The following is a 20,740-nucleotide window of genomic DNA, read 5'->3' as shown; positions in this document are numbered from 1 at the left end:
CAGGAAGCTAGAAGAATAAGTCTCTTAAACAGGGGGAAGTGAGTCATTCTACTGTCATCGCCCACGGTCCTTGCAGTGCAGGGAAGAATTTGCTCATTCCTGTTGTTCTTCAGCTCTAATTAATCTCTTCCTGCTCCCATGCCCCATCCTGCCCACCAGAGCATTCCATATCCTCTTCCCTCTACCTTTCCTAATCTTGGCTAGCTTTCAAGGTTCAACTCGAGTCATTTCTTTAGAAAGCTTCCCCTGGCCACTACCGCCCATGCTGATCTCATCCCTTTCCTTAGCTAGCAAGCCATGGTGTAGTGCCAAATTCCTCAAATTCCAATCTGCTACTCCACTCCCCTCCACTCCACGAGCCTGTAAGATTCTTAGGGACAGGGACAATGCTATGATAGTTCAGAAAAAAACAAAGGACTTGAGTTCCAAAGCCAGTTTTACTGTCTATTAGCCTCACGACCTCAGTCAAGGAATGGACTTCTCTGAGCCTCTGTTTGTTCATCAGTAATGCCCGCCCAGCAGAGCTGCAGGGGAATTAAACGAGATAATAGGTACAATCTCTAAGAAACTATAGCTAATATTAGGACTCCTGACCATCAGACGCTCAAAAAAATTGCCTTCAATTTTTATCCCTCCTTTCTTCCCTCCCTTTCTTCTTCATTATTCTTCTACATTACCTACGGCATGCAGCTCAGTGCTTGGCATATTGTGGGTACTCAATAAATAATTTCCTCCTTCAGTACAGATTTCTTTTTATGTCATTAAGGGAAGGGTAAGGGTGATGTCCATTCAGCTCACCCAGCACAAAGGAAGTCCTCAATAACGTTTGGTGAGTGAATGAACTGCGTGCTTTGGGAGTTCAGAGAAGAATGGGTGTGCCATGAAAGAGTTGAGAAAAGCATCAGCCTCCAAGCTGAACAAAGGAAGTTCTATAAGGCATGGAGAGTGGTGGTTTCCTATGGGATGAATTTTCTGAGCTATTATGAAGCAAGGCAACAGAGCCATTCATATGCCACCACTTTCAGAAGGTGGATGGAAAGATAAAGGGAGCATTGATGGAGAGCAATGGGGTCTTTAAAAAGTGAGAAATCCCTAGGAGTCCACAGAATGCTGATGTATAAGTGTGCTGGATGTGCCTCCGATACACATTTTCTTTTCCAGCAGAACTGTATTTTACCTACTAGCAAAGAACAACAATTCACTTGTAGCACAGGAAGAAAGCTACAGAAAATCAAAGGGAAGTAGCAGGCAGGAACCCATAAACGAGTCCCACTTTCCCATCCCCTAGACAGAAAGCCTGGGACGAGAGTACTTTAAATTCTGCTCTGCCGTTTTCTGGGAAAAGATGATACCATTGTAAATTATTGAACATTTCATTTAAGCTTCATAAATAAGAAACCCAGATGAAAACATTACATGTTAGATCCGTTTGGCAACATATAATTTCTGTCTTACTCCCTCGATCTGTCACCCTTCATCTACGTCAGAGAATTTCTACTTCATTACAGGCAATTGAAGGTTTCAATCAGATGCCTAAAAAAAGTAGTTTATGTCCCAAAGGTAATCTAATTTCTCCAACCAAGGATGTACCTGGGGCTCGCCGAACATATTGACAGAGATAAATGTGTGCTTGGAATGGCTCTGGGGGCGTTACAATCACCCACTCAATCTAGTGACAGGTACTCCACCCAGCCAGGGGGCCGGCTCCTCACTGACAGGCAGACTCCCTGAATCACTGGTTTCATCAGAGCCAACAGGGTAAGCCTCAGCAAACTGATGACAGGTGTGCCGAGGACCAGCTTGGACCTGCCTGGGGCACACAAAAAAGGACTCAAGATCTTGGAATAGTCCTCTGAGCAAGATAATAATGATACTGGCTACTATCAGGACGGGTCAGGCACTGTACTTCATTTCATCCTCATGATGACCCTCCGAGATACACACCATTGCTCTTCCCATTCTACAGAAACTGAAGCTCAAAGATATCAAGTATCAAAGTTAACACCAGTAGAAAGTGGCTGAGCCTGAATGTTAACGTAAGCACGGCAGACCTCAAAGTCTGTCAAACTTCAAACTTGACCTCCACTGGTGTTGACATTTTAGAGAAAGAAAGAAGGGTTGAGAAGTGGATGGAGCTGGTTTGAGAAAGAGAAAAGAGGGCTGGTTCTTGGTTCTAATGCACTCCTTCAAGGGAGTCCGGTCAGTAAGGCCTCGTGATTCTGCCATACTCAAGCATGGGGGGATTTATTGCATCGACTGTAGCTATACTGAGGAGGGGTACAGAACACTCTGGCTACCATGCAGCATTCCCCTTCATCAAACCAAGCCATTTGTGGGGCACGAGGTGGGGGGGTGCAGTCGGCCAAGCATCCGACTCTTGGTTTCAGCTCAGGTCGTGATCTCAAGGTCAGGGTTCTGAGATTGAGCCCCACGTCAGACTCTGTGCTCAGCGGGGAGTCTGCTTAAGATGCTCTCTCTCCCTCTCCCTCTGCCCCTCCCCACACACACTCTCTCTCTAAAATAAATAGATAAATCTTTAAAATATAAAAAGCCGTTTGTTAAGGAAAGTTTGCTCGATGCATTTCCTGTCAAAATCATTCCTATTACCTCAGGGATCCAGGGGAAGTCACAGCTGCTCAGGGGAAGCGATGACATTGGGGGCAGGGTGGAACATTCCATTCCCCCTAAAAGCCCTGAACCTTTGCCTGAGTTTCTTTTTATAATATGATGGTGTACTGGTTTGAATAGTGCCCCCCCCAAAATTCATGTCCAACTGGAACCTGTGAATGTGACCTTATTTGGAAACAGGGTCTTTACAGATGAAATCAAATTAAAAAGAGGTCAAAACAGATTAAGGTGGGCCCTAAATGCAATGTGACCAGTGTCTTCATAAGATGGGGAGAAGACACAGACACACAAGGAGAATGCCATAGGTTACAGACTGAATGTTTGTGTCACCCCAAAATACATATGTTGGAAACCTCATTCCCAATGTGATATTAGCTGATAAGGTCTTTGGAAGATGATTAAGTCATGAGCAAGCAACCCTCATGAATGGGATTGGTGCCCTTATAAAAGAGAGACCCCAGAGAGTTCTCTTGTTCTTTCCACTGTGTGGGAATACAGCAAGAAGATAGCCATCTATGAACCAGGAAGTGAGGTCTCACCCGATGTCAAATCTGTTGGTGCCTTGATCTTGGACTTCTCAGTCTCCAGAACTGTGGGAAATAAATGTGGTTTAAGCCACCCAGTCTGTGGCCATTGGTGGCAGCAGCCTGAGCTGACTAAGACACCATGAGACAACAGAGGCAGAGCCTGGAGTGATGCAGCTATAAGTGAGGGAAGCCCAGGATGGCCGGCGACCACCAGAAGCTGGAAGAGGAAAGGAAAGATGCTCCCCCTTAGAGCCTCTGGAAGGATCCCTGCCCACCAACACCTGATTTGGGCCCTCTAGACTCTAGAACTGGGAGAGAATAAATTTCTGTTGTTTTAAGCCACACTGTTGTCATCATGTGTCATGGCAGCCACAAGAAACTAATGCAGATGGAGAAAAGACTCCCCATCCCACCTTCCTCAGGTTGTGGTGAGGGTCAAAGCACATTCAGGTATTTTGAAAAGAACATATGTTATATAAATGCAGAATAGCATGATCATCAAGCCAGGGCTCTTGTGGGCCCACACAGAGCCCCCCTCCCATAAATGCCTACCAGAAGCACTCAGACTCATCATGCGGGACCCCAAAGGTAATGATTTGATCTTGTATTTTTCTATAGTCCCACTTCTAGTAAACAAGGGCAAATTTGATGCTTGTTTGATGCTAGAATAATGGTCTCCAAAGATGTCCACGTTCTAATCCCAGGAACACGTGACTCTGTCATCTTACACGGCAAAAAGGAATTTGTAGATGTGATTAAGTTATCCAGGTGGAGCCAATGTAAGAAGAAGGGCTCAGTCGTTAAGTGTCTGCCTTCGGCTCAGGTCATGATCCCAAAGTCTTGGGATTGAGTCCTGCATTGGGCTTCTTACTCAGTGGGGATCCTGCTTCTCCCTCTGCCTGTCGCTCCCCCGGCTTGTGCTCTCTCTGTCTCTCTCTCTGTGTCTGACAAATAAAATCTTAAAAAAAAAAAAAAAAAGAAGAAGATGGATACAGGAAGATCACTCAGAGTAGAAGGTGGGGCAACGAACACAGAGGCTGGAGAGATAAACAGGCTTGAAAATGCTATGCTTTGGCTTTGAAGATGGATTAAGGAACCACAAGCCAAGGGATGCAGGAAGCCTCTAGAGGCTGGGAAAGGCTAAGAAATGATTTCTCCCCCAGAGCATCCAGAGGCTGCGACCCTGCTGAACCATTTAGACTTCAGACCTGCTGAATGCTGAACTGCACAATAATAGACTTATGTTGTTTTAAGCCACTAAATTGTGGCAATTTGTTACAGCAGCAATAGGAAATTAATATGCTGGTCAAGCCAGTTAGTCTGAAAATGAATGTGGGAGAGGGTAGGGAAACAGCCCCAATAATTACAGATATCCTGGGAGGCTCCCAGTGATTCTTTGCATTAAACCCCCAAAGGATTTCCCCAAAGAATCTTATATCTTTTAGTTGGACAGTTTTTGCATCTTTTCCATCTGCCGCAGTCCCCCAGAGGTCATCCTAAGATTGAATCCATTACTTCAGATACCCTGGGATCTGAATTACCAACCTTGGTGGGGAGCCCACAGCCACAGGGCTTCTGCCTGCCCCTACATTAAAGGCCTGATAGCCTGTGCTCAGAAAGTCCATCCAGTGTTGCTCCCTAGAAGGGATCCTGGAGTCCCCATATGGTTTCAGTCCCTTAAAAGGTGCAGTTGATATTCACACACAATGTTCAAGAAATGCTTTAAAGGCCCATGTCCACACAATCCTTCAATTCACAGCTTATACAAGGACTCCCTTCACCAGTTGTAGCCAACCTGAGACTTTAAGTAACACGGGGAGACCTTCCACAGGAGAGCACATTTCTGAAAGTCACCGACAAGGGCAGCCTCACTGCCTTCCCAAGGTCAGCAGCAAGAAGGAAGCTCTGCACTGAGCAATTCATCCTGTTGACTTGGTATGGATTTCCTAAGTGGTGAAACTGGGATTTGGTACTAGGTAAAATTAGGAGGAGATTCAGGAAGGACTAAACATAAGATAAGAACAGGAATCTAAGCTCATTTGCTTCCCTCCTTTCTGCCTTCCCCACCACTGACACACACATGGAATAATGTTTGTTTCTGCATCTACTGACAGATCTGGTGCCTGGCACTGAGTATGGAGTTGGAATATCTGCTGTCATGAACTCACAGCAAAGTGTACCAGCCACCATGAATGCCAGGACTGGTGAGTAGGAGGATTGGTGCAGAAGAAGACCAGGATACTCTGTAGGCTTAAGAAGCCATGGGGGCTTGTCCTGGCAAGGCTTGGTCAGAAGGCAGTGCCCCTTAATGAACAGGTCCCTGGATGACAGTTATCAGCCTAGAAACAACGTCTACCTGCGGATCTCTGATCTCTGTGCCTAACCTCTGACATCAACATGCAGGATAGTCTCCCTCTCTTCCCCACAGATCTATGCACATCTCCCATGGTCTGAAGGGCTGCCTGCCCACAGAGGTGGAAAATTCCAAATTGGTTAGTGTCATAACAGGTCCTATTTCTTTCTAGACCACCCCAGAACAGGCAGAATGTGATGTCCCTCACCATGCATGACAGAAGCCCTCAGAAAGGCCACAAGGATAAAGGTTTAGATTTGGAAACAACCCATTAAATCTAAGGATAATGGAAAAGTCCACCTGAGACCCTTGTTATTCTGGATTCAGCAGATTTGCTTCCAAATTCTGAGTAAATTTCAAAGTCACTCTAGTACCTTAGGTACAGGCAGCCTGGACTGAGCTGGGGATTTTGAACCAATCCCTGTCCCAAGGCTTGTTCTAGTATAGACAACCTCTCTAGAGAACCACAAGGACATGGGTCCCCAGGAGTTCTCAAACTTGTACACCCATGGCCAGGTCAGTCAAAATGGCCTCAGGAACAGGGATAGCTACTGTTGCCAGAGATGGCATATCCCTACTTAATGGTGGCTCCTATTTTACCCTGGTTGGCTTGCTGGAAAAGGCTGGAAGAAAAATGAGTATAGAGAGCTTGACAATCAGCAGCCAGCTTTGTCCCAGAGGTGGATGTATTCTAGTGGTGTTGGACCTACTAATGCCTTTATGCAAATTGTCCATCTATATACCAAGCCTTTGGCCATCTTTCAAGGGGAAGGTGCTTAAAAAAATGTGAGATAATTGTCAGCAATGACAAGCTAATCATCGTGGTCAGCAGACCTGTTGAGAGCTTAGAAATCCACAGGGAGGTCCAACTCCAATAAATACTGGCCGATCTATGGAACTTGTGTAAAATAGGCCACTTATGTTGATCCACAGAACTTGACAGTCCCCGAGACCTTATGGTGACAGCCTCCTCGGAAACTTCCATCTCCCTCATCTGGACCAAGGCCAGCGGCCCCATTGATCACTACCGAATTACCTTTACCCCTTCCTCCGGGATCGCCTCAGAAGTCACTGTGCCCAAGGACAGGACCTCATACACACTGACAGATCTAGAGCCCGGAGCAGAGTACATCATTTCAATCACTGCTGAGAGGGGTCGGCAGCAAAGCTTCGAGTCCACCGTGGATGCCTTCACAGGTACCAGGATAGCAGAAATCCCAGATGGGTTCAGGGATTAATGGATCTTAGTACAAGAAGGTCATCTAGGCAACCCACTCTTTGAATACCCCATTTTGTTTAGAGAAGGAGGAATGTGGGTAGAGAAAGAAGAGATAGAGGAGAAATTAATAAATATATCAAGATGGAATGGTTGGAAATAAGGAGGAGAGATGAGCAAGGCTACTTACATGCCAGAAAATTTGTATCTGGTTTTCTACAGCCTGGACAAAGGGTTGATTCCGTTCATCTTCCCCTGCCTGCACTAAATCAGTGGGCATTCAGAGGATCCATGCAATCATGTTAAATTTCTCCCAGGATAAAGATTTTAAATCCTGGGTGAGTATTATGAATAACTCACAGAGGTTTTACCCTGCTGAGGGCATTCATTTTTCAGTATGTGGCCTAGAGAAAAGAGAGTAGACAGGACTGGAGAGTGAGAAGGTGGAAGCTGTGAGTCAGCAAGTGAAGGTGTAGTCCTAGTTTACAAGGAAAACAGATTGTTTCAGTCAGTTGGCTCTTCTAGCCCAGGGTCCCACACCTCACATATGTTTCAGAACCATCATCTCCTCTGCTTTGCAGGCTTCCGCCCCATCTCCCATTTGCACTTTTCTCATGTGACCTCCTCCAGCGTAAACATAACCTGGAGTGACCCATCCCCTCCAGCAGACAGACTCATTCTGAACTACAGCCCTCGGGATGAAGAAGAAGAGATGACAGAGGTCTCCCTGGATGCTACCAAGAGGCATACTGTCCTGATGGGTCTGCAGCCGGCCACTGAGTACATTGTGAACCTGGTAGCAGTCCACGGCACGGTGACCTCTGAGCCCATCGTGGGCTCCATCACCACAGGTGAGGCTGGAGGACTTGACAGCAGGTGGTGAAGAGAGTTCCTACAGAGGTCTCTAACAAGTCAATGAAATTTACAAAGAGAAATCCCCAAGGAGTAGGGGACTGCCTCACTTGGCTAGAGAGGGTTGCACAAAATGTATAAGATGGGAAACTTCCTTTTGGAAGGTAGGATGGACTCAATGTCTTGAGGAGGCCAGGGTTTGAATGCATTGGTCCAGAGGTTCTGACACTACCAGCCTGAAGAGAGCTAGCCTCCAAGAGGAAACCCAATCTCTTGACTGCTCAGTAAGGTCACTCATACAAATGATGCTTCCTCAAAATTATATGGGACCAGCATGCAACCATGTGCGAACCTGAGACTCAGAAAATGGGGTTGATTTGCATGTTGTTTAGAAAACCCAGGCACCCTAAGATGAACTGGATCATTCTTGTCTCATCATTCTCAAATACAATCCCAGATATAAGTGTGCATGTGGGTGAGGACATGTGTATTTCTCTGGTTTCCTACAGACTAACAAGAACTTACAAACTGGACAAGTGGATTAAGCACTAGTTGGTTTCAACCCTGGGATCCCCCAGTAGTCAAAAAAATGAACTATCCAGTACAGATGAAATGTAATTTAGGAAAGTGGATTTGTTCTGGACTTGTGCTCTGAAATCCCTCTAGACTCAATAGGCAGTTTTTCTAAATTGAACCGTAGGTGGCTGCTAAAAAAAATAAGAGAAACAGTTGGGTTTGTCCAAGAGAAGTTGTTCCAGAGAAAACGGCCATGTTACTCCCAGTTCAAAGCAAAACATATGAACTTAAAGGAAGGTTCCCAGTTGGCATTCACACACAGGTAATAGTTGTTGCACAGCACAGAGCTTGCCAACGTGACTTCATGTTGTTAAAATATTCCCCATGAACATGGTTTTAGCCAATAACTCTGAGGTTTCATGTGAAACTTTGGCCTGAGCACGGCTTTAAGGATGCTCTAGTATAAAGATCTTGTCTGCCTCTGCAACACTATTAGCTCTTGGTCCACATGAAACCAAGGATAAGAATTGCTTTTTCACACGGTGCTTTCTGTCTTTTTCCCACAACTACCTGGGTCCTTATAGGAATTGATCCCCCCAAAGACATCACAATTAGCAATGTGACCAAGGACTCAGTTATGGTCTCCTGGAGCCCTCCTGTTGCATCTTTTGATTACTACCGAGTATCCTATCGGCCAACACAAGGTAATAAAGTTATTTGATTTCTCACAAATGGATGGGATTTGGAGCTAGGTGAAGATTGCTATGGGAGAACTACATATCCCAGAGGATATCACCCCTCACCTGCATTCTCCTCCTCTCTGTAACATGTTCCATCACAATAAGAGTGGGTTCAGGAGGAGCAGCAAAGAAACCCTTAACTCGCCAACCCCTCTCACAAAAGGCTTAACTGTATTCACCCAGAAAGCAAGCCTTCCATCAGCAGAGTGAACCATGATAACTGGTCACCTTATCTAGGCAGTGTAGTAAGTAACGAAGAACTCTAAAGAATTTTGCCAAAAGCCAGGGTCACATTCACTTTTTTGAGAGAGTGAAGCCCAAGACTAGAATCCTGGCGGATGTCTAAAGACTCAGCTGGACCAGATGAAGCCTTAGAGGGAACCACAGTGATGGTGGTCCTATTTCTGCCACTCCAGCCAAGTTATAAGTCAGAAAAAGTTGGCCCAGACATCCCCTGCTTCCTGCCAGTTCCTGTTGGTGCATGCCACATTGTTAACAAAGTAGAGGGCATGCCCACTTCCAGGGAGGTAGTGGCATAGTTTTCCAGACTACCCTGTCTCTGGGCTGCATGGACCACTCTTTGTAGCCATGACCTCTCGACTGCCTTAAGAAGACCAGTGTGTTAGAAAACCACCTAGCCACCTTTTTTTCTATGATCCAAGGAACCTATAAAATGAGGGGGTGGGACCAGCATGCAAGGTCTCTTCAGGCTCCAACATTCCCAGTCTATGAACCATTTCTTCCCCACTGAGTGCTGGGCCTTGCACCCATCTATGTTTCATGACAAAGTACTGCCAGAAGCTTCTATGTAGATTATACCATGAGCTGTGTTGATGAAGGATCTGCTGAACTTTAACAGTGGCTTCTTCTCTTCCTTAGTGGGACGGCTGGACAGCTCAGTGGTGCCCAACACAGTGACAGAATTCACCATCACCAAGCTATATCCAGCCACCGAATATGAAATCAGTCTCAACAGTGTGCGGGGCAGGGAGGAGAGTGAGCGCATCTGTACCCTCATTCAGACAGGTAGGCATGTCCTCCTGTCATGAGCCAAGTCAGGACTCTGGTTGAGGACCTGCAACAGACAGAAGAGGCAAACAGTGGAGTTGTTCTGGCTAATACAGAGGACACAGATTCTGAGCTCAGAAGCTCCATTCCTGGGTGCTCCTCTGACTCACTGTGTCATGCAAAGCAATTTGTGATTTCTCTCCCCTCTGGTATTGCCCTCTAATACTGGGAGTTTAGAGAGTAACCCTCTTCTAAGAGTCTTATTGGTTTAGGTCAGAAATTTTCATGGAATTTTCAATAGGAAAAGTGACCTTTCAAAGACACATTATGGAAGTGAATTCCAGAACAGACATCTGAATCATCTCATCTAATTTTTTAAAAGACTCAGTCAAGTAAATTTTACCTCAGAGAAGGAAAGGGTTATTATTCCAGTAAAAACCCTTGGGTTCCTGAAATTCTTCATCCTGGCCAGAAGCCACCAAGTGGCTGCATTTGTTATTGCTTTAAGCTCAAAATGTGGAGGCCTTCCTTTGGAAAATGAGCGCCTGGGATGGGCCTGGGGACAGGGCTCCTGCAGCAGCTCTATTTCTCCTCTTGCTCTGGTCCCTGAGTCAGCCCACCATGCAGAACTAGGAAAGACTTGTTATAGAAGGCACCAGAGGGGACAGCCAAAGTTTTCTGACCCCAGACCTAACCTCCCAGTTAAGCTATCATTCCCATAGCACATGGGAAATATCCAGCTTGCTTTGTTAGGAGAACACCGGAATTTCTTGAGGCTGCTTAATTTCCTCAGAGAATGGCATTTCCTGAATGAGGAAAAGGTAACTTGGAATTCCTCACCACTTTTGTAGATGCTCTCACAGGCCCAGAAACATCTGTAAAGTAATGGCCAAAGAAACATGCCTTCAGAACATTTCAGAACCTAAAAAATTATTCTTCTAAAAAACACCACAGGATATTCTTATCTTCCCTAGTCTCCTTCCAGGTCTGTAACTACACATAATCCAGCCATGTTTTTGGTCCAATCTTTCCTTTCCATCAAATTATCTGTGACCATTAAGGAATCAAGAAATATTGACCCAAAGTGATGCCCAATGAATCAAAAGAAGCCCCCTCTCACCTTCCTGAAAGTCTTAGAAATTCATGGTAAAAAAATTAGACTTTTTCTCTTTGAGAACTGTAAGATGGATTTCAAGAGCCTCCTATCCCCTAAGGTAAAAGAAAGCAGCAACTTGGGTCAAAAACATCTCATTCCTTGAGTTCTTGGTCATAAGTAGCAAGTATCTGTAAAGCGGATATTCAGCAGTGTACCAACCCAAACCACCCTCCTTCAGGTTCAGACAGAGCTATTGTGGCAACTCCCAATAAACAGATTGCCCACAGAAATGTCTTCTTTTGTTGTTGTTTTAATGTGAGATTTATGATTTTACAACTTTGGCAAATGAGCACTCCTTCAGGGTCTCATAGTTAATCTCAGCGAGATCAAGCTAATTAGTCTCCGAAGATTTTCTTCTTTGTCTCTTTTCATATGGTTGCATTTGAAGAATTTGTTAAAGACACAGATTACATATAAAATTCAGATATTAAAATTAAAAAAAATATTTCACAGTTGTTGCTTCCAAATAAGTAACATAAGTAAACAATAGAAACCTTAAGTTAGAAAACAGGGCCAGATCAACAGCACCTCTTGGTCCCCAGGAGTAAATTACATGACACTTAGGTTGAGTTGATACCTAAACTATTGTAATAGCATCCATTTCTAAAATAAATCCCAACTTTATAGAAGGGAAGCATAGTAAGAAACAAAGGCATAGATCATGGGTAAATAAGAATAGGAACTTGGTCCCATGATGAGCAAACTCTGTTCCCCCCAACAGACACTAGTGACCTTTAGCCTGAAAGAATCCCCATGACTCTCCAGGCCACAAAAGGGATACCCAGGACTCAGTACAAAGGGAGCCTGTGAGTAGCAAACAAGAATTCACTCATCATATGTGGCTTTCGAGGCAACCTGAGTCCCATTCAGTCATTCCACAAGCACTTATTTAGTACCTTGTAGGTTCTAGGTGCTGTGATTACTCCTTGACTTCATGGAACTCCCACCATACTTTCTGAAGTTCATTAACAGAGATCATTCCACAAGGCATGCTCCTTATATTTATGAAAGTGCAAATAGCCTGGGAAGCAAATTATCTCATTAACTAAAGAAATATAACAATTCCTCTATGTTCTTAGTTTCTCCATCTAGGTTTAAATGTGTAAAACATAGCAGCCATACCTTGGGATCCCCTGTAGCACCTGACAGTACTCTGCACATAAGAAGTTAATGAATGAATTAAAAGGAAGATCTGGGGCCAATCAGGAGAGAACTGGGTACTTGTGAGGAAGGAGGAAAGGGAGAAGAGGATGAGATTAGAAGGGAAGGAAGGAAAGAGGTCTCCACTCACTTCATTCTTTTGTATGGCACAGCAGCAGACATGCATGACGGATGAAACTATAAGAGATAGTTCACTGCACTTCCATCCTTCAGTATCTCCTACCTTTACCTGATATTCTCTGGCTCTGTTTCAGCTATGGACAACCCTGTGGATCTGACTGCTACCAACATCACTCCAACAGAAGCCCTGCTGCAGTGGAAGGCCCCAGTGGGTGAAGTGGAGAACTATGTCATTATTCTCACACACTTTGCAGGTGAACGTCTTACAGGTCTATGCATCAGGCAGGGGGAAATGGTGGGGACAGGCGCTGAAGACTATTATGAAAGTTTTTTTAAAAGGATGTTTTATCAATTTGAGGGACAGCTTAGAAATTTTCCTGCTTTACCTTCACTGTAAAGCTCTCAAGATGTCCCTAAACTCTGCAAACTACATCAGCTATAGGAATTCAGAAAGCTGAATCTGAAAGGTACAAGAAGGGCACATAAACAAAAGCAAATATAAAAACAGAGAAATAGCACTTGGAAGATAAAATTCAAAATTGAGCTAAGACTTGCCCCCAAATGCTATAGGGAAGAAAGCACACTTCTCTAGATGTTCATAGAGCAAGAAAAACATTAAAGCACCATGCTTGGAGCAAATAATACATGGTAACAAAGGATCCAGAGCTAGCAAACTCCTGTTGCTTTAGTCTTGTCTGCCCATATCCAACACAAAAGGTTGAGCCAACATTAAATCTTGAATTTCAATGTCTTTTTACCATGCTTTTTCACCTTACGCTATTTAAAGTTGAATAAAGAAGCCCAAAGCAAAATAATGTTGAGTAATTCAAGTATCTAGGCCTAGGAAAGTTATTTCCTTGTCTAAATTATACATGTGATCACAGAATTATTGTGGGTTATATTCAGGAATCCAGAGAACAGAGATATCAGAAGACAAGAGATAAGCAGATGTCTTAATTTTCAAAAATGACGGAGAAAGCCAATATTGTAAGCTGCAAAGTAAACTGATTGTTAAAGCTTGGGAAAATAAAAACCAAAACAGACTATTAAATAAATTGGAAAAAGATACCAGCACAGGTTCACTAAGAATAAGTTTTACCAAAGCCATTTTATATCTTTTTTTAATTGGCAAATCTGCTAGCACATTTGGATTTCAGCAAGGCATCAGAAAATCCTACTTATCACTTAGATGGAAAAATACATGATGGATCATATTTGGAGTAACACAGAATTTAGCTGATTGAATAGCTCTCCTCAAGGAATGAATACCATGACTATGGATACATCATAACCCATCTATGTGCATGCACAATCCATTTCAACTCCTGCCACCCCTCCTTGCATGTCATGGGCCTGCATTTCTTAACTCTCACCATGCCTTCCCAAACCACCACTCATTTGCACGTGTTGTTTCCTCTACCTGGAAATTCTCTCCCCATTTGTCTGCCTAGACAAACCCATCCTCTAAGTCTTAGTTTCAACACCATGTCCACTGTCAAAGCTTCCAGTATTCCCCTAAGGTAGTCAGACCCACCTGCTCACAGGTACAAAGTACATGGCTCCATCATAGCAATTAGCTTCCATTCATTCAACAAATATTTTGATGTCTTCCCACGAGCCATACACTCAACAAGGCTGTAAGGATTCAGACAAAACATGGGTGCTTCTCTTCACAGAACTCACTTCTGGTGATGCTGAGACCAGTACATTGTTACAACCCAATGTGAGCAGTGTCATGACATAGGCAATCACAAAACAGCTTGGGCCACATCTGATAGATCACTCATTGGGGACGAGGGTGTTGAGGGGAAGAAAGAAAGCAGATCCTAGATAAAGTTAGAGAAGGAGACTAGAAGAAAGGGAATTCTAAGACAAAGAGCAGCCTGAGTGCATTTGTAGAGATACAAGAGAACATGAGGACTTTGAGCAACTGCCATGGTTTGATATGGCCAAACAGTGATGGCTGGCAGGATGTTGCAAATGAAGGTATTCAAAAGATAGAGTCGGACGCCTGGGTGGCTCAGTCGGTTAAGCGTCTGCCTTCAGCTCAGGTCATGATCCCAGGATCCTGGGATCGAGTCCTGCATCGGGCTCCCTGCTCAGTGGGGAGGCTGCTTCTCCCTCTCTCTCTCTCTCTCTCTGTTATGAATAAATAAATAAAATCTAAAAAAAAAAAAGATAGAGTCATTATGTTTGCTCTTTCAAAGAGCTGGTTTGAATTTTTACTTGTTTGCATCCCTTCTATGCCTTTAGACCACAAGAAACTTGAAACTTTAGACCCTACCTTGTTTGGGGAAGTGCCCAGTAAACTTTTTAAATGCTGAATGACTCAGAAGTATTCTAAAGACACATAAAGGGTGTGGCCCTGCTCTAATAAACAGTTTTACTGACAGCTAAATGAATACAGAGAAGACATGCGTAACACATTTGAATATAAAACAAAACTGTGTAAGTCAACGATATTGTAATTGTACGGGGAGAGATGGTAGCTGTGCTTGTGGTGAGCATAGCATAATATATGGAGAAGCTGAATCACTATGTTATATACCTGAAGCTAATGCAACATTGTGTGTCAACTGTACTTAAATAAAAAAAATTTTAAACTGTGGTCCATAGAATCCAAATTCAAATATATTTCAATAAACGGAAACGGTGGTCCAAAACTTAATCGACAAGGCAAAATGCAGTAGAAATAAACGCAAAGCTCTGCCCATGGGTGCAAACAATCAATACTTTTAGAATTGCCACATACATGTAATGGTGGTTGGGGATACATTTTCTCAGCCTAGAGGAGAGAGGACTTGATTAGGAGGTATGGCGGGAAGGAAGGAACCATGTAGACAGAGGATTCAGCTTATTCTTTGTAACCCCAGTGGCCTGAGTGGAAGTCATGGAAAAGACAATTTGGCCTCCAAATAAGGACTATTTTTCTCAATTAAGATGCAAAATGAGAGGGGATGCTCTTGTGGAATACAATGCTAAGTTAAATAACCTTTAAGAGATTCTTTCCAAAACTCTCTAATACTGAATCTTTATGAAATGCCTTTGGATTCGGTAAGGCTTTCCTAGGTTAAATAGCCTTATTCAATTTTTATCCATGTTCATCTGATTTCAGTTGCTGGAGAGACCATCCTGGTTGATGGTGGCAGTGAGGAGTTCCAGCTCGTTGGCCTGCTTCCTAGCACCCACTATACTATTAATATGTATGCCACCAGTGGGCCTCTCGCCAGTGGCACCATCAGCACCAACTTCTCTACCCGTGAGTACATGGTTGGCTACACATCCAGCATCTCTAGATGCTTTTGTGGATCTGAAAATTACCAGTCTCCATGTGGTGCACTAGATGATAGTCTATAGGCTTTGGACAGTGCAGCTATGAGCTGTTTGTATTTCAGTTGACTGCTGCCCAAATGCCAGTGAAAGTGAGCTGCAGCTCTCGGGCCACAGACACCTGTCTGTTTCCTGCTCTCATCCTGGGTCTGGCTGACAGCAGTAGAACCAGGACCAAAGAGGCCAGTACTAGACATGCATCTGGCCTAGAAAAATCTGATGCATATTACAGGCCTTGATATTTGGGAGACAGTTGCTGAGTACAATCATGGCCAGAAGAGTAGACAGAGATATAGATGTGGGAATGATATAAGCTCAAGAGTGAACTCACAGACATGCAGATTTAACAAGGTCATGATTTCGGACATAGGTCAGATTGGAAGATGTCACACCTAGGCCCAGAGGCCCAGGTGAGGGAAAGGGGGAACAGCTGCAGGAATGACACTGACTGATTATCTTCTGACCCAGGAGCACCCTTTCTGCTCCTGTTCAAGCTAGAACTAGGGCCAGCGTGTAAGCTGCCCAGAGACCCAGAGACCACATAGGTGGGCAGAGAGATAATGTGCCTGGAATGCAATCCAACAGAGGGGAGCTGGAGAGGCAGACACTCCTGGCATTTTCTCCTCTTTGTAGTCCTGGACCCTCCAGCAAACCTGACAGCCAGTGAAGTCACCAGACAAAGTGCCCTGATCTCCTGGCAGCCTCCCAGAGCAGAAATTGAAAACTACATCTTAACCTACAAATCCACTGATGGAAGCCGCAAGGTAAGATTTTTCTGTAAAGGAGATTTTTCCTATCAAGCTATCCAAAGGGAGCAAACTGGGTTTGCCGTGATGGATACATACATGCTGTTGAGGAAAGAACCTGAGTCTGCAAGCCAGAGACTTTGGTGCTAGTCCTGGCTTCGCTATTACTCTCTTTACAAGTTGAAGCAAGACACGAAACCTCTCTGAGCCTTAGTTTCCGCTCTAGATAATGGGGGTGTCTACCTCTACAGCTGCACTTGGTTGTGGTGGGGCTTTCAGTATGATGATGAAAGGCACATTGGAAACTTCCAAGCCTATATAAGTACATGGTTTTCAAAAAAAATTTCGCTAGGAGGGCCAAGCAAACATGAGCAGGATACCAAATTCAACAGTCTTTTATGCCTCTTGATAAGCATTATAAAGGCCGCATCTATATAGCCTGCAGTAAAGAGATGACAAATTTCTGTGTTAGATGATCAGTTGAAACAGTACTTCTAGAGCACTGGTTGTCAAACTTCTATTCACAATGAAATCTTATTTTTTAAAGTGAAATCATATTCAGAAGCCAAATATACACAATAGATTTAAGCAGAGCTAGTCTGTTAGATATGGAGGATGGAGGCCTAGGATTCTGCCTCCCTGGGTCCTGAGGAATCTCATACAGTCAGAAAACCACTGGATTTGATCATTCACATGCCTACCTTTATGCCAATGTGCATCTGTGAGGTAGGAGCTGCCTAAATCTCACACAGGAGCTGTCCTCTCTGCTTATTGGCTCGGTTCTCTCCTTGTTGTGGAATGGAGAGCACACAATGGCCTTGGCAATCCTGACCTAGCTGGCCGCAGGCTCTGGGCTTCCCTTCCCAGCTCCTTTCAATTGCATGCTGGTCACTCCCTTCCACCTGCCTTCCTCCATTGTTCCACAGGAGCTGATTGTGGATGCAGAGGACACGTGGATCCGACTGGAAGGCCTGTCTGAGAGCACAGACTACACAGTGCTCCTGCAGGCAGCCCAGGACACTTCCCGGAGCAGCCTCACCTCTGCCACCTTCACCACAGGTGAGAGACACCACCCCTGTGATGCCTTCTTCTTCCTTGCATGACCTCTGCCTCTTCCGAAGCTTCTGCTGAGGCTTGATCAGGGAGGAACCTCCCAAGGAAAATCAATTGCCTCTTCCTGTGAAGGAAAATAAGGGTTTCCTCCACTCCCCCCCCCTTCCAAGGCCCTGCCAGGAAACTTCTACCTGCCAAGGCAACCATAGGAACCAGCAGTACAAATCCTTGGTCCACCTGGACCCACTAAATGCACCAAGTGAAGACATCAGGTTCCTGCTCAGATTTTCTGCAAGTGTTTTCCCAGCAAAGTTCATCCTTCCCTCTTTCCTTCCTTCCTCTGCTGCCTGTGATCAGAGAATCACTTAATAAAAGTACCAAGAGTTAACCCTCTGTATTAAATCTAGGGTTCTTTTCCATACACAAAGCACTTTTGCATTCCTATGGTCTCAACTAAGTCCCTATAACAACTGGTGAGGAGGGCCTTATTATCCCCATTTCACAGATGATGAAACAGAGTGCATGGAAATCAAATGACTTCCAGCTAGTAAGTGGCTGGGTCAAACTACAACCAAGGTCTTCTACTACTAAATCCAGCTGCTCCTCCTGCATTCCTCCAATTAAGTATCAGCAGAAATTACCTGAAATGTCCATAAGGGATAAGGGTGTCCTAATTTGTCTAAGATGAAATAAACTAATAACAGGCACTGTTCTGACTGCATTACATGTACTACTTAATTCAATCACATGACAGCCTATGAAGTATGTTCTATTATCCCTATTTACAGATGAGGAAATTGAGCCACACAGAGGTGAGACAACTCACCCAAGACCCCACAGCTCTTACATAAGAGAACTAAGATTTGACTCCAGTTAATCTGGTTGTGGGGACTGTGCCTGTTAACAATCCTTTTTGTCACTTCCCAGGGCCCCTCTCTACAGTCTGTATTGTGGAACTGCCCAGTTCAAAGTTCTGGGGGTGTGGCTATGCACATGTGTGCGGCAAGTGTGAGGATTTCCCTTATCCCTAGATGTATGCCTGCCTGCCATCTCAGAGTACCAGGATGACAGGAATCCTGCCCATGCCCCAAAGCCCACCCCCCATCATGAGGGAGGTGACAGAAGATCCCCCATCCCTACCTAGGTGCCTCTCCCTGTAGACTTGTTCTAAATGACAAAGCAGGACACTGGATCAAATACACCAAAATGTTACCAGTGGTTCTTTAGGGTAGTGAGATTATGAATGAGTCCTCTTTTCCCTCCTTTTTTATATTTTCAATATCTTACAAAGTGTCTAGAATGAGCAAATTAATCAGAAAAACAATTTTTTATTTAAAAAACAAAACTAAGCCTTGGTCACATAACCAAACATGAATCTAAGATGGGTCTTTACCAAATAGAACTTGAAGGACACTTGATCCCTTTTGGGGACTGAAGTCAATTATGCTCACCCTCCAAGCTCTTTCACAGAGTGGCTTATCTCAGTATCAAGGTGCTACCCTCTCTTGTTCAAGCCCTTCCCTGCATATTCACAGGTTAAAGGGTCTTCCATGGTCCTCTTTTTCAAGCCACCACCCAAAGACCCATGGATTGGAGCTTTTCACTGAATTAAGAATTTCTTCCCCATAGAAAGGACACAGATGACAGAAACATAAACAGAGCTCCCAATTTGCATATTTATTAGGTCTAAACTAATCATTTCATCCCCAAAATGCATGGGTTTCAATGCTTGCTCAGTGTAGTATGAGCTTTCAATTCCCATCCTAGTAATGCCACAACTAGTGGGTGTGAGTAGTATGATAATATGCCTGAGGTTTCTGTAATACCTGGCAGCTGTGCCTTGCTCCAGATCTACCTGGGCTATAAAAGTATACCAGCTTCTGTGCCCACCACTGGCCTCTCTTACATGAAGCTGCCCCAGGGGTGTGTAATAGTATGGGTCTGGGATTGGGATCTCAAACCTGGCTGGAGCCTCAGAAAGATCCAATAAGCTGAAGGTTAGAATTCATGGAAATCTGTAGAGGAGGCCAGGGTAGTGGCTTTGTTTGGTGAACAGTGCAGAGGGACCATCAGGGTGTATTTAGGTGTTTGTTTCTTTGTTTTTATTGTTTTTATATGTTTATTTTATTCTTATTGTTTTATTGACACTGGGCTCCTGGGGCATGACCAACACCAACTCAAAAAGGAGAAAACTGAAGAGCCCACATTCCTGTATAACGAGTGTAGTTACTGACTGAGCCGCTCTATCTACAGTCTGAGGTACCAGAGAAGGACTTGCCACTACTATTGTGGTACATGGCAAAGATGTGTCCATGTTTGGAAGCCTTTGCAGAGTTTTACTGTAAAGCTCAAATTTAAATTTAAGTCACTGATGCATACCACACCCTGCTGGTCCCCCTGAAATGACTGGTTACAGAATGAAAAGTTTGTGGACAGAAGTAAGGCATATAAAAGTACCTTGCCCAAAGCCTGACAGATAGCAGACATAACGTTCAAAATGTTGGTTGAATAGAATAGTTAAATCCCAGCTGTAGAGCATGGAAGAGGGGTTTCTGGTGAAACAAAGCTATAGAAGGAGATTTTCAACATCCATCACAGGGATGGGACAGGCAAAGAGGTAATTTCTACAGAGTATGATGCCCAAAGTCCTTCTAATTTCAGGTTCTTTCTAGCACCCTAAATGCAAATTTCCCTGAATAAATTACACTAAGCTTACAAGTGTCAACATTAGTGAGTCCACTGCCTCTGCCATGCCCCTCCCCCACCTTTTCTACCACCTGCCCTTCAACTCCCCTGCCAAAAACAAATTTTATGAAGGAGGAAGAGAATACAAGAGACCAGCTTCCTAAATGTGGGGATCAGGATGTTATCAAGAAGGGAAAGACTGGGGTTTGCCTGATGTGTGGCTTGAGCCAGATGCCTTGAGGAAGAGACCAGGAGAAGGGCCTCCAGTGTACAGGGCAGGTGTTACTCATACCAGGACTCTCCTGTCATCCCCGTAGATCTCCTAAAGATCCCTCAAGATTAGGCTTCCTCTGGGAAGAGTGGTCACAGTGGCTGTGCCTTGAGCCTGACTCTGCCTCCCCTGACCTTCAGCATATCTCAGCTCATCCTTTCCCTTCCTCTCTAACAAGACCCTCACTGACAGCCCCCCATGACACACACACATGGGAGCCACATAGTTCACCCTGCACGCTCCATCTGTGGGCCCCTGTTTGCCTAAAAAGAAGAAAGGGAGAAGGAGAAGAGGGAAAAGAAGGAGGAGGAGGAGAAGGGGAAGAAGAAGAAAGAAGAAGAAGAAGAAGAAGAAGAAGAAGAAGAAGAAGAAGAAGAA

General features: G+C 44.4%; 1 protein-coding gene across 2 annotated transcripts in view; it reads left to right on the top strand.

The window, feature by feature from the left end:
- The window catches only part of TNR (tenascin R), a 419,528-nt gene that overhangs the window by 366,885 nt on the left and 31,903 nt on the right, over nt 1-20,740 (top strand). For both annotated transcript variants that reach the window (XM_032393363.1, XM_032393362.1), the window contains 9 exons: nt 5,270-5,359; nt 6,442-6,705; nt 7,306-7,575; nt 8,677-8,796; nt 9,712-9,858; nt 12,412-12,531; nt 15,393-15,536; nt 16,241-16,371; nt 17,280-17,412. In XM_032393363.1, the coding sequence (XP_032249254.1) occupies nt 5,270-5,359; nt 6,442-6,705; nt 7,306-7,575; nt 8,677-8,796; nt 9,712-9,858; nt 12,412-12,531; nt 15,393-15,536; nt 16,241-16,371; nt 17,280-17,412 (1,419 nt within the window). The remainder of the gene's footprint in view (nt 1-5,269; nt 5,360-6,441; nt 6,706-7,305; nt 7,576-8,676; nt 8,797-9,711; nt 9,859-12,411; nt 12,532-15,392; nt 15,537-16,240; nt 16,372-17,279; nt 17,413-20,740) is intronic.

The sequence above is a fragment of the Phoca vitulina genome, unplaced genomic scaffold, assembly GCF_004348235.1.
Source record: "Phoca vitulina isolate PV1807 unplaced genomic scaffold, GSC_HSeal_1.0 scaffold73, whole genome shotgun sequence".
Taxonomy (NCBI): domain Eukaryota; kingdom Metazoa; phylum Chordata; class Mammalia; order Carnivora; family Phocidae; genus Phoca; species Phoca vitulina.
This window is presented reverse-complemented; position numbering and strand designations above follow the sequence as displayed.